Source organism: Limulus polyphemus, unplaced genomic scaffold (assembly GCF_000517525.1).
Source record: "Limulus polyphemus unplaced genomic scaffold, Limulus_polyphemus-2.1.2 Scaffold1111, whole genome shotgun sequence".
In the NCBI taxonomy this organism is placed as follows: domain Eukaryota; kingdom Metazoa; phylum Arthropoda; class Merostomata; order Xiphosura; family Limulidae; genus Limulus; species Limulus polyphemus.
In genome coordinates, this window is record NW_013666721.1 from 142,979 (window position 1) to 156,213 (window position 13,235).

Below are 13,235 nucleotides of genomic sequence, written 5' to 3' on the forward strand. Positions count from 1 at the left end.
TAACCATCAGGCCATGCCAGGCCCTGGTCAGTATTCAACATTAGAGGTGACAGAGAACATTAGTAGTTTTGGCATTGCCACAAAATACAAATACAAAGAAAATCCCATACAAAATAATATGTATGATTTGGAAGTTTATATATAAAACAAAACGAAACAGGAAAGTTTACAAATATTCCTCTTCAAACCTAACATCATGATGATAAACGTTGTCTCCTCTTATTCTATATTTAGTTATTTCAAGTTTTGTATATTTTAGGTTGGATAACGTAATTTTTAGACTTAACAAACCTATGCCACTCAGAGAGTCACTACTATTCAGGAAAGTTCAACCATCCATACGAAATCTCAGCTTTTCTGTGCGATCTACTTTTAAGATTCGTGTGTCACAATACACTTAGTAGTTTAAAGAGAGTAATAATGATTATGGTGGGAGGAAATCGCATTAAAATAGCGACTTTTACCTCTGACTTTGAGAAGATTCAACTGGAACTTTGAAGACAACTGATACGAATATAATAGGGTATAGACTACTTTATTCGGTTTAAATAACTTATAGACTATATTGTACTTAAGTACTTATGTTCTTAATAAGCTTGATTGAACGTCATAATACGTAATTTGAAACGTTATTGTCCAATCAGATGCAATTCATATAAGATTTTAGTAAAAACAAACAAAGGAATATTTCCAGAAAGTTAGGAACCTACCCATAAGTCATAGACATGTAATATTTTTTTTGTGATTTATGAACTGAGTCAATATATTGTTATTCCAGTACAGTAACGTGGTTCAGCGAAACGCGTAGGGATGTGATGGACATACTAAATAAGCTACCAGTTTTATATTAAATAAAACAATCTGGGCCTTTGTTTTCAAATCAAAAAACCATTATATACAAATAAAATAACAAATATTCGTAATTTGCTAAAATTAATTAAAATGTTAATTTTGTAATTTTTTAAAGTGGCATATTTTTTTACATTTTGTTAATGTTTGTATAAACGTCAATTAATTGAAACTTTTTATTAATTTCTTTACTACATTCAAGTTCAGATACCACAGAGAAGCCACCAAGTGGCACAGCGGTATGTCTGCGGACTTAGACCATAAGAATCCGGGTTTCGATACCCGTGGTGGGCAGAGCATACGTATATAGTTCTTTGCGTTTAATAACAAACATCAACAACCAAAGTGAAACCTGAAAAAATAGGTTAATCGGAGAAAACTTAAATCTGTTACTTTGGGGTTTCAGTTCTTCTTGGGGTTTCAGTTACTTTGGGGTTTCAGTTCGTCGAAAATACTATGTACTTTCTTTCTTTCGTTTTCTTCTCCTACACCCAGTGACTCAGCGGTAAGTCTACAGGCTTATAACACTTATAAATCCTGGTTTCGATACCTGTAGAAGGAAATGCACAGATAGCCCAGAGAGTAGCTTTGTGCTTAACGACACCAAAAACAAATCTTTAGTTTTTATATTATGATTGCTAACGTAAATATTCTTGCTACATTTCTACATTTCTTTAAATCAGGGACTCTGTTTTGTAAATTCACTACCAAATATGTATATATACATACATATTTAAATGTGGTATTCTCAGATACATATTTCATTATTGGTGTAGCCTCAAGAAACATACTTGTATAGCGACACAGTATTTAACGACCCACAGTTGGCAATCCAGAATTTATTGCATATGCTACTATTTTAATTTTCGTATTCATTTTCTAGTGGCTCCCTGAAAATTAAATATGGTGCAATACCTGCATTATTTCAGTTGTTACATTTTACACTAGTCTTACGTTACTATAAACGTAAATAAAATCACGACTCCTGAACGTAGCTCAATATTTCGTTATTTCAGCTTCGTCAGGAGCTATACATATCCTATAGGTTCACTTAACGAGATTTTACTGGTTTAGTGGACTTGTAGGATATCGAAGTTATTGTACGCGTAAAGTCTTTACCAACAATCAAATATTGTCTCTATTTTCTTCTAGTAAACAATACCATTCACTCACCACTGTATGTTTACGAGTGGTAACAATATATTTGTTCATCAAACACGAACAGCTATGCCGTTTCTCTTAGAAATCAATGCAGTAAAAGGTGATTTTAGTGTGATATTATGAGGATAGCGAGATAATAGGATAGTATTATGTGAAAGAAGCAAACTAGATGAAAATTAACAAGTCCTGCTATTACATTTTTAATTATTTTGGACGGAAACTACAATCTTTGGTGGAGAACAACGACAACAAATTGATGAAATCAGATGATGAGGATTACCTCTAAATCACGCCCTTGCCCACTGTTGCTATTACATTAACATTTCGCTTACCTTTTACTATAAAACTAGAAAACAAAGATAAAGTATACACGTTTATGGAGAGAAAAACCAGTAGCATTGACTGCCTTTATTTTTGCAAGATAAGACACTCGGAACACAGCGAGTAAATAATGGCTTTAGGAGATAAACACAGTGAATAACGTCGATAAGACGTTAATTTTCTCGTGTGTTATCAACTGGAAAGAATGGTTTCAGAGTATATTATTCTCAAAAACTGATGTTTCCAGTAAAATACAAATATTTATGGACGTATTTTCTCCTGAAATGTCTTATAAAAAATGCATAATTTTCTGCTTGTGTTTGAAAAACTAACAAACAAGCTACGGATTTCAGATCAGAAGTTTTAAAAATAAAATTTCAGATGACAAAAATGACTGCTTACGACAGTGCTTCAAGAAAAATCCGTCTTTCACGACAGCCAAAAGTTAAAAGTTAATTTCGCGCAAAGCTACTCGATGGCTATCTATAATAACACTAATTTAGAAGTGACAGACTAGAGGGAAGGCAGCTAGTAAACGCCACACACCGCCAACTCTTAAAAGTTACTCTAATCGAATCGTGGGATTGACCATAATATTAAAACGTCCTCACGGTTGAAAGGTCAAGCATTTTCAATGATGAGATACAACCAGAATTATTTTAAGCGCCATTTAGCTACGTTATGTAAAAAAATGTTAACGTTTTTGGATTGAATGCTGAAAGCTGTCAAAGCACTAGAAATCAACAGGTTTATAGTAATATTCCCAATAATATTAAATCAGCACTTGAGTAAAGATGCATTTTAGATGTTGCAATACAGAATTTTAAAGTTTGTTTTTCTTTTTCTCAAGTCACTGTCATAAAAGATTTTCGTTCAATACCACGACTCTTGAACTGGGCTGGTATGTTCGTTTGTTTTTAATTTCGAGCAAAGCTACACGAGAGCGATCTGCTCTAACCGTCCCTAATTTGGCAGTGAAAGACTAGAGGGAAGGTAGCTAGTCATCATCTAGTCATCAACTCTTGGGCTACTCTTTTACCAATGAATAGTGGGATTGACCATCACATTATAACGCCCCCACAGCTGAAAGGGGCGAACAGGTTTGGTGTGACGGGGATTCGAACCCGCGACCCTCAGATTTCGAGTTGAGTGCCCTAAGAACCTGGCCATGCCGGGCTGGTATGTAATAGCTAAAAGTCCTTTTTAGTGCATTACATTGTCCTAATGTATTTGTCCCCCTATGGGACAGCAGTAAGTCTATTGATTTATAACGCTAAAATCCGGGGTTCGATTCCTCGCGGTGGACACAGCAGATAACTATGCTCTAAAACAATTAAATAGATCTAGAATTTCCATCTTCTATGAGGAGGATGTAGTTGGACCCTGAAGAGATTGGAAACGATAACCTACAAAATATAGTTCTTTTACTTTCTGTTTATTTTTAGAATACAATACGTTGCCTTACGTAATACACGTATATTATATATTTCTTATTAAAGTACTATCATCACTGAGCCAGATTTATAAATTGATTTTACCGATATTGTAGTTACTTTGTTGCTCTGCACGCTTACATTAAAATACAATCTACTTTTCTTTAATGGCAAAAAAAAGAAAAAAAAAGAGGACGAGAAGAAAATTATTACAAGATTTTTTTATCCGCTATGAAGCTTTTATGAAAAATGTAGATTGAAATTTTCCTACAACGGCCAACGAGGCTTAATGTAAGATTTGTTGCATTAAGTGGTAGCATGAGTTCCGTTATAAATTGTATATATTCTACTATACTATTTTTACTCAACTACTATGCTAAGCTTAACGATTGTTGTATACCGTTACTATAGTTACACTGTTATAAAGATGTCGTGCAGTGAGATACAGTTATTAATATCCAACTGTTTATATTTAAATATGGCCTCCCGCTCTTTAATTAGCAACTAATTAACAAATAAAAAGGAATTTATTGAAATTCCTTATAACTTTCTACAAGTCCTTATGGAATATTGTAGAATGTAACTTTTCTTTCAACGACTAACGAGGCTTATTCCTTAAATGTTTGCTTACAAGTAAAATGTTTCACTAGAACTTAGCAGTGTAAAGACCATATATTTCATCTGTGGGCCACAACTTACCCACAGACATGGGTGAGTAAGTGTTATACGTCCAACACTGATATAATTGATCCCCATCAGGTGCCTTAATGTTAAATAAACATTTGATATAACTGGCATCTGTGGAAATCAGTCTAGGCAGAAAATTTAGAGATTGGGCGATGTTAAGCAGAAAAAAAAACAGTAAGCAGCTATTTGAGGACCATGGTGGACAGTCACTACACCACAAATAATGAGAGATCTGGCTGGGTATTCATCGTCTCGCGGAAAAATAACATTCTGCATAAGAATGGTGGATCATTCAAGATTCCTACAAACATTGTAAGAATTGAGTTTGAAGCCATAGAGTGAGTCCTCTTCTGGATTGATGAAAGTAGGAAACCACAAATAGGCAGTTCCACGAGCATAATATCTGAAACTGACTGTCAGTCTGTATTTCATAAAATTCGGAGTGTTTGGTCTCCCCAGGTCGATGGCAGAAAGAAAAGCAAATGCATGGAAATACCAACATCTGGTTTTACGTGCCAGACCGTGTAGGATTAAAGCTAAACAAGGGAGCTGACAAGAAATCGGACACAAATCGACCTCTTTTTGCACTAGCTTGGAGAAAATGGTAAAGAAGAAAAGTATTCATCGACATTCTGAAAGAATGAGACTGCTTGAAAAGAAGGTGTCATATTGTGTAACTAGAAAAAGCAAAAGATGGAGAATTATTCGGGAAGTACACTGCCAGAAGGCCATTGCTGACACCAGTAAATAAAGTCTCTTCTACATCCTGCGAGACAGACAGTTTTGACACGAAGAGTCAGTAAAACCACTGGGATTTTCAACCAGCACTCAAATCAACATCATCATCTGTAAATATGGTGCTAAGAGCTGGTTGACTGTAGAATTCGTGTCGATGATTCACTGTTGCTTCTGATCATTCTTGGGATATTAGGAGTTTAAATAAGTTCATATTTTGACGAAAACAACTTAAATGTTCAGTCTTAACGACGAAACATTCTGAATCATGTTTCAGTATATAAAAAGACTCCATGATCCAAAATATTTCCTCATTCAAACTATATCCATTTTCTTAAAGTGTTGACTGATTACTAGCGTTCCACATGCCTGAGTAAGTATTCGAACATTTGTAGTTGTTTACTGTTGCGAATTCTTTAATGCTTGTTTCAAAAGTCCTAAGTGTTGAACTTAAATAACCTGTTTCATAATTATGAGAATGTACTTATAAATAACGTGTACGAGTTTTAGAGAATAAATTTTAACCTTAACCCTAAAACCTCGAGTCATTTTTTGAGGTTTGTAAATAATTTTCACGTTAGCCTTTGGATAATATTTTATTATAGGTTTCCATACTTCCTTTTCACTTAAGCTACTAGATACGGTAGAATGAAGACCAGTAGACAATGTATCATGTTATAAATAACGAAACTGGCAGTTCTGTTTTTGTACCTATATTTCATTATTACACTATTTACAGCATTCAAAAAATAGCCGTTCTTCAGTAACACCGTTGTAATTTGTATTAGTTTATTTTCATAATACATGACATTACTGAACAACCGAAAAGCCCTGGGACTTAGAATGGAAACCAAATTATTTTTAAAGATGTTTTGAATATAGCTTTCAAAGTTGAAATATAAACTAGTACAATATCAAAGTCCTTTAACCAAGCTCAAACATGAATTAGTGTTGGTTTGTCGATCAAGCTGAAAATGTGAGTCGTTATCATCCAATCGTGAGCTTTGGTTTTGAAATCGGAACAACAAAGTTTAAATAACGTTAAGTGTTTTATATTGTAGGTGAAATCAATACCTTTTTACATTTGGTAAAATATTCCCTTAAGTCACATCTGTATTCGACGTTACCCTAATATTCAATTGTTTATACATACATCTGTGGGGTGAAAACACTTTTAAGAAGCTGTAGGTCGAAATATTGAATAATAGAAAATATTTACTGATACAAATCTTGCATATATTAAGTTGAGGCATTGTAAAAAAAAAAAAAATTGTAGATTTAGCGTTTGCAAGAGGAAATATCCCATCCCAAATAATCTGAATTACTTAAATATTAACAATATATAAAAAAATACAGACTACTAACTTCTTGGTCCCAATTTATCTGGTAACTACTTACTCCATTGAAATTAATCTGGTAACTACTTACAATATCTTGTAAATATGAATGTATGTGTATTCATCTCTGATTAGAACTTTTCGGGTTAAAGCTGATATTTCTGTTAGAATACATGTATCTTGTAAATATAAATGTATGTGTATTCATCTCTGATCAGAACTTTTCGGATGAAAGCTGATATTTCTGTTAGAATACATGTATCTTGTAAATATAAATGTATGTGTATTCATCTCTGATCAGAACTTTTCGGATGAAAGCTGATATTTCTGTTAGAATACATGTATCTTGTAAATATAAATGTATGTGTATTCATCTCTGATCAGAACTTTTCGGATGAAGGCTGATATTTCTGTTAGAATACATATATACTATTTAATCATTTTCACCTATCCTTCATCTCAAAACAAAGAGATATTTTTAAACACCTTCGAGTTAACACCTTTTAAACACCCAGTTTTTACTTTCGAGTTAGAGTTTTAGGATTTTACTTGTAAAACACCAGAACTTTTCTTTTTTATGAGTTTCTTTCAGAATTCTGTAATATACCTGTAATAACTCTTCCGTACAGGTTTATTTTCCTGGCTTGTGCTACGTTAGTATTATCTATTCTATGAGCTTTATTTTTTCTGTTATGCAACATATCAATAATACATTATTTCGTATTTATGTATTTTGTGAAACACTAGTATATATTTTCCTTTTACCATTGAACTATGTGAATTATTTTTAAAAGTACTATGTCAAGTCATTGATCTTCATTTGCCGATTTTGCATTTACAAAAAGTTTGCTTATCTAACAACAAGAACAAAGGAAAAATCTAAGAACTTTTTACATTAGATTATATTCATAAACCAACCAAACAACAAGCTAGTAATATTTTGTGATAATAAAGGAACTTTATTATATTAGATTGAAATAAGGAAACGGGTAAAATAAAGGTATTCAGAGAATTAAAATATTATGAAATTGAACTTTTTGATGCAACACCCCCCTCCCCAGTGACACAGCGGTATGTCTGCGGACTTACAACTCTAGAAACCGGGTTTCGATACCCATAGTGGGTAGAGCACAGATAGCCCATTGTGTAGCTTAGTTCCAAACAAACACACTGATGCCACAAAAAGTAGGGGTAACCAGCATGTGTTTTATTTGTTTTTTAATTTTGTGAATCAGTGTATATATTGGCTCAGTTTCGCTTCTTTAAGTAATACGATTAACAACCATGAGTAATCTCGAATGATATTTTTTTTTCTTTTCAGCATTATATGTAGCTAATTGACGTATTCATTCACAGGAGCCAGATACGATCGTTGTCCATCCTATGACACTCCTCGAGGGGGGGGGGGACTAAGAGTCGATGTCAAGATTGATTGAGACCGGTCAAAAAAGGTAGGTGTGAAAGGCGAACACACAGATAGCACTTCTGCTGTTATATGTAATAGCTGAGGATACCCGTTAAAGAAAAAAAAGTTATTATGTAATGGATGTTAACACACACATAGTGGATCATTTATAGTAAGATATATATTTAAAGCACCACTAGGTTCGAAATATGCTTGTTATTACTTTTTATTCTGGATTAGTTGGTAACGCTTTAGCAGCTTTAACACTGCTCTTCAGTTAACGGCTCTTCTTTTCGCGTTAGATATGTGCTAGAGGCAATCAAAATATTGTACACTTTAATATTAACACACAACCCGAGGTATATACGTAGTAACGAATCATAAGATTCATATATTAAATACCTTCGATTATATAACATCCATATATATATATAAACATATTTTTATTCTACTATATGCAGCGGTTTCATCTGTAAAATAAGGCAACAGGCATTACCAGGCAACTGATATGCCAAAGACAGGTAGGTTAATGACGTCATACCATTTTACAAATCATGAAACACTAAGCAGAGTAAATTATATATTTTTGGTTGCGTGGAATAAAAAAACTATTTTCATTACTTTTCACTCAAGCTTTTATAACGGCTCTAGATGATCTGTGTGTTTGATTTGGGAAAAAGCTTTCCTCTGATTTGAAGATAAGCTTTCCTCACATAATTTGTTCTTCCGGATACATTTGACTTCATTTTCTGTTTTTTTAATTAAAGTTTTAAAAAAGTTTATTTTTTTGACTTCCTAATTGTTAATGGAGATATTGATCCATTTCAATCAAGAAGGATTCAATAACAAAATAATTAAAACTGTAATATCAAAGTAAAACAACTAGATACTTCAGGTTAATGGAGATATTGATCCATTTCAACCAAGAGGGATTCAACAGCTAAATAATCAAGACTCTAATATCAAAGTAAAACAACTAGATACTTCAGGTTAATGGATATATTGATCCATTTCAATCAAGAAGGATTCAACAACAAAATAATAAAAACTCTAACATCAAATTAAAACAACTAGATACTTCAGGTTAATTGAGATATTGATCCATTTCAATCAAGAGGGATTCAACAACAAAATAATAAAAACTCTAACATCAAATTAAAACAACTAGATACTTCAGGTTAATGGAGATATTGAGTTTCACATTTCATCTTCAAACTTACAGAAGCTGTATTAACTGATGTAAGTAATATGTAAAACATATTTTAATGTAAACATGAGGGGTACGGTTACGTGAGGGGTACACTTACGTTTAAAAGCAAGACAATCTGCATTTCTTATACTAGATGGAATGAAGAAATCCTGGTACCAAACTAAGATAAAAGTACGTCAATTCTTATCATGTTAAAACTATATGTTCGATACCAGCGTATGGAGTTAATATTTTGTGTTACTGTACTAATTTAAATATAGCTGATTAGACGTACTAACTGTAAAACTAAACGCAAAATGGATGATCCAAGCAATGAGGGATTCTCGAAGGTTAAGAAGTTTCAATAATAACAAAAAACACACGTTCTTATTAGCATCTCCTGGCTTTACCCTATTACTCGGAACCGCAGTATATATTATATTGTTTTATGTTGTATTTTTGAAGTCATACGTTAGATGTTTGCTAGATGTATTTCGTTATTTCGATGGCCTCAAGAATATAGTCACTTCGAGCGGTGTATTGAGTTTGGTTTGTTTGTTATGAATTTCGCGCAAAGCAGGGCTATCTGCCCTAGCCGTCCCTAATTTAGCAGTGAAAGAGTTGGCGGTGGGTAGTGATGACTGGAAGGTGGGTGGTGATGAGTGGAAGGTGGGTGTGATATGTTGGTGTAACAAAAATAATATCTCAGTAAACAAGAATATTGGTTTGTTTTGTTTGTTTTTTTTTTAATTTCGCGCAAAGCTACACGAGGGCTATCTGCGCTAGCCGTCTCTACTTTAGCAGTAAAAGCTAGTCATCATCACTCACAGCCAACTCTTAAGCTACTCCCTTAGCAACGAATAATGGGATTGACCGTCACAGTATAACGCCCCATGGCTGAAAAGGCGAGCATATTTGGTGAGATGGGAATTTGAACCCGCAACCTTCAGGTTGCGATTCGAGCGCCCTAACCACCTGGCCATGCAGTGCCTTATAGCTTACAGATTGTCCATTCTATAACTTTGCGCTAAAAAAAACAAATGCATGTTGTAAAAAATATTCAAGAAATCGTATTCTAAAGAAATTTGGAAGCTATCTGTCTTTTAAAACAGTAAAATCTCTAGATTAATTCTAATTATAATCTAGAATATTTTACATCAAATTAAACCTTTTTTCTTTTCTGTATTTGCTTATTTTTAACTTTTCGGATTATGATTACTTGCATCATAAAACTGTTTATAAAAATGACACAAAAATACCCCCACCCACCCCGGTAGCTTAGCGCGTTTCGATTCTAATGATGAGCAGAGCACAGATAGCCCATTGTGTAGCTTTGTATTTATCAACAAACAAACAGAGAGTAATTTGTTTATCATCTCTTTGCCAAATAATTATGTATTCAATGATATAAAAAAGTTGTTGAGTCAGAAACGTCGTGGCGTAGAAAAATACATTGCACTTATTAAGCACCGATATTTAGCTGATCACTTTGCTTTAGTATAAAGCTATATTTATTTATTACTTTGAATCTTTTTAATGGAAATTCTGCGATCGCTAAAATTTCCTTAAACTGTTTGAAGTTCGTCATAAGAAGTGAATTATTTTCATTATTTTACTAGGCCTTTATGATGATGATGACAAAACCTTGTAAAAACGTTGTACATTTGCTGTTGTGTCAAACGTATATTAAAGTTTTTCTTCGTTACCCATTCAAGCCATTTTTATTAGTCTCAAAGTGGGTTCCTCGTCATTGAATTAGGCCTTTATTTGTTGCTTATTTACTTTGATAAAACAACTTAGGATATCATATTATTAAATCAGAAATGAGATAAAATACGAACTTAATACCTACACTTATACAAAAATAGAAGTTCATTTGAAGTAAATGATCGGCTTAAGAATCTCAGTGAATCATAACTCGTTGCGATCGTAGGATAAAATTCTCTATTCCAGATAAAAACATATGGTTTTCTTTTCAGTGTCTCTTTTCTTTGCGCTTAATTTCAACATCTGGGCGGCACTTGTCCTTGGGCAAGTCAAGCCATGCATTCAAATCTTGTGAACCGAGTCCAATTCAGACAGGTGAAATATGTGCATTCGTTTCAAAGGGAAGGACCCCATTATTCTGCACGTCAAAATAGTTCCCTCAGTTTCTATTTGTTTGCTTAGACTTCCTACCTACAATGGACGTACGGAAAACGTCTTATCGCCACATGTCATAAGGCGTTCCGGATTTCATATTTTTGTGTTCGAGAGGTGCGCGGGGGAGGGGGGGGGGGTAAACAGTCTTTTGTTCTTTGGTTTTAGTTGTTCCCCATATAGAATGGAATTCGATATGAAATGAAGGGCGAGGTAAAAAGACATAATTAATATTCACAGTAGTTAAGTGCAGATTAGGTGTCTGTTCCAAAAATATTTTTTTACAAGAAATGCATTTACAAAAGTGTTAAAATTATAATGCACAATGGACAGTGTGAAATATAGAATGCTTAGTTTAGAGCCGTTCTGAGAAACATGCCAATATTAATTAAATTATTGAAAAACATTAGGAAGTCGATTTCAACTACATTGATAATTATCCACGATATGAAGAATGTTTTGTCTTGGAAATAATTATAAATAATTATACTTAAAATTATTTTTTTTTATTTCAACGCTTCTTAGACTATTTGCCGATGTCCACAATTTTGAAATACTGACCAGCAAGTAGACAGCCAGTCGTCAGCACCCTCTCACCCGCCATCAACGCCAAATGATTAACTGCTACTCTTATAACGCTTAAAGTGAAGGGAATGTTTTGTGGTATTGCACGATTTCGAACCGGACTTGTCAACTCTCTGAACTCCAGGGCTCTATTGTCGAGTCATCCCTTATGTCCTATACTTGCTATAACAGCATTAACACAAATTAATACAGCATTAACACAAATTAATACAGCATTAACACAAATTAATACAGCATTAATACAAATTAATACAGCATTAACACAAATTAATACAGCATTAACACAAATTAATACAATTCATACCTTCATGTAGATTACGGGATGCTTCAAATATTATTTTTAGTCCCGTGGCTGATTTCCAAATAATGTTATTTATGAATTGAATCTCGAACTAAAATGTTGTATTTTTTTTGTTGTTGTTTAATACAATATGCATTTACTGTTAATTTGTTGTTTTATTTTATTTTAGCACACAGATACAGAATATGCTAGCTGTACTATGTCTAAATCGGGTATGGAAACCCTGTTTTTAGCGTTATAAGCAGACTTATCGCTGAGCCACTGTAGGCCATTTATTGTCATAAGTTAAATCATCCAAAAAACGTATACAATATTTGTTAGTCTAATATCAGTATGCTAAAATTTTATGTTTCCAGTTCAGTTTCATCACCGCTACATAGCCATCCTACAATAGCAAAGGTACGGTACTTCGAAAACGTAGGGGCAAGATTATTGAAGTAATTGAAAAATGAAAGACCTCTTCAATGTTCCACATTCTAAATCCTTTGACTCCCCCAGTGGCACAGCCGTATGTCTGCGGACTTACAACGCTAGAATCCGGGTTTCGATACCCGTGGTGAGCAGAACACAGTTAGCCCATTGTGTAGCTTTGTGCTTAATTACAAACAAAATAAATCCTCTGAACCTTATCTGTATAAGGGTCAATGACCCTGAAATTATGCAAGATTCAGAAAGATTAAACATCTCCCTCCCTTTAAAGATTTGTTTGTTTGTTTGTTGTTAAGAACAAAGCAACAAAATAGGCTATCTGCCTATCTATTCTTTCCATTATTTAACAAAATAAAACACAACGTTAGGTTTTTGATATAACTCAAGTACCCAGAAGCGAGTTGTAATTACCCAAATCCATAAATTAAATAAATCAATATATTTTGAACTCAAGTACGTACTAGCGAGTTGTAATTACCCAAATCCATAAATTAAATAAATCAATATATTTTGAACTCAAGTACGTACTAGCGAGTTGTAATTACCCAAATCCATAAATTAAATAAATCAATATATTTTGAACTCAAGTACGTACTAGCGAGTTGTAATTACCCAAATCCATAAATTAAATAAATCAATATATTTTGAACTCAAGTCACGTACT

The 13,235-nt window shown here is 33.4% G+C and overlaps 1 protein-coding gene across 5 annotated transcripts in view; it reads right to left on the minus strand.

Annotated features, from left to right (window-relative positions):
- Positions 1-13,235, minus strand: part of LOC106462180 (nephrin-like) — a 96,913-nt gene that overhangs the window by 64,062 nt on the left and 19,616 nt on the right. The window contains exon 2 of one of the 5 annotated variants that reach the window (XM_022389366.1): positions 11,818-12,003. The exons of the other annotated variants lie outside the window; for them this stretch is intronic. Within the exon in view, the coding sequence (XP_022245074.1) occupies positions 11,818-11,860 (43 nt within the window). The 5' untranslated portion in view covers positions 11,861-12,003. The remainder of the gene's footprint in view (positions 1-11,817; positions 12,004-13,235) is intronic. 5 annotated transcript variants of the gene reach the window in all.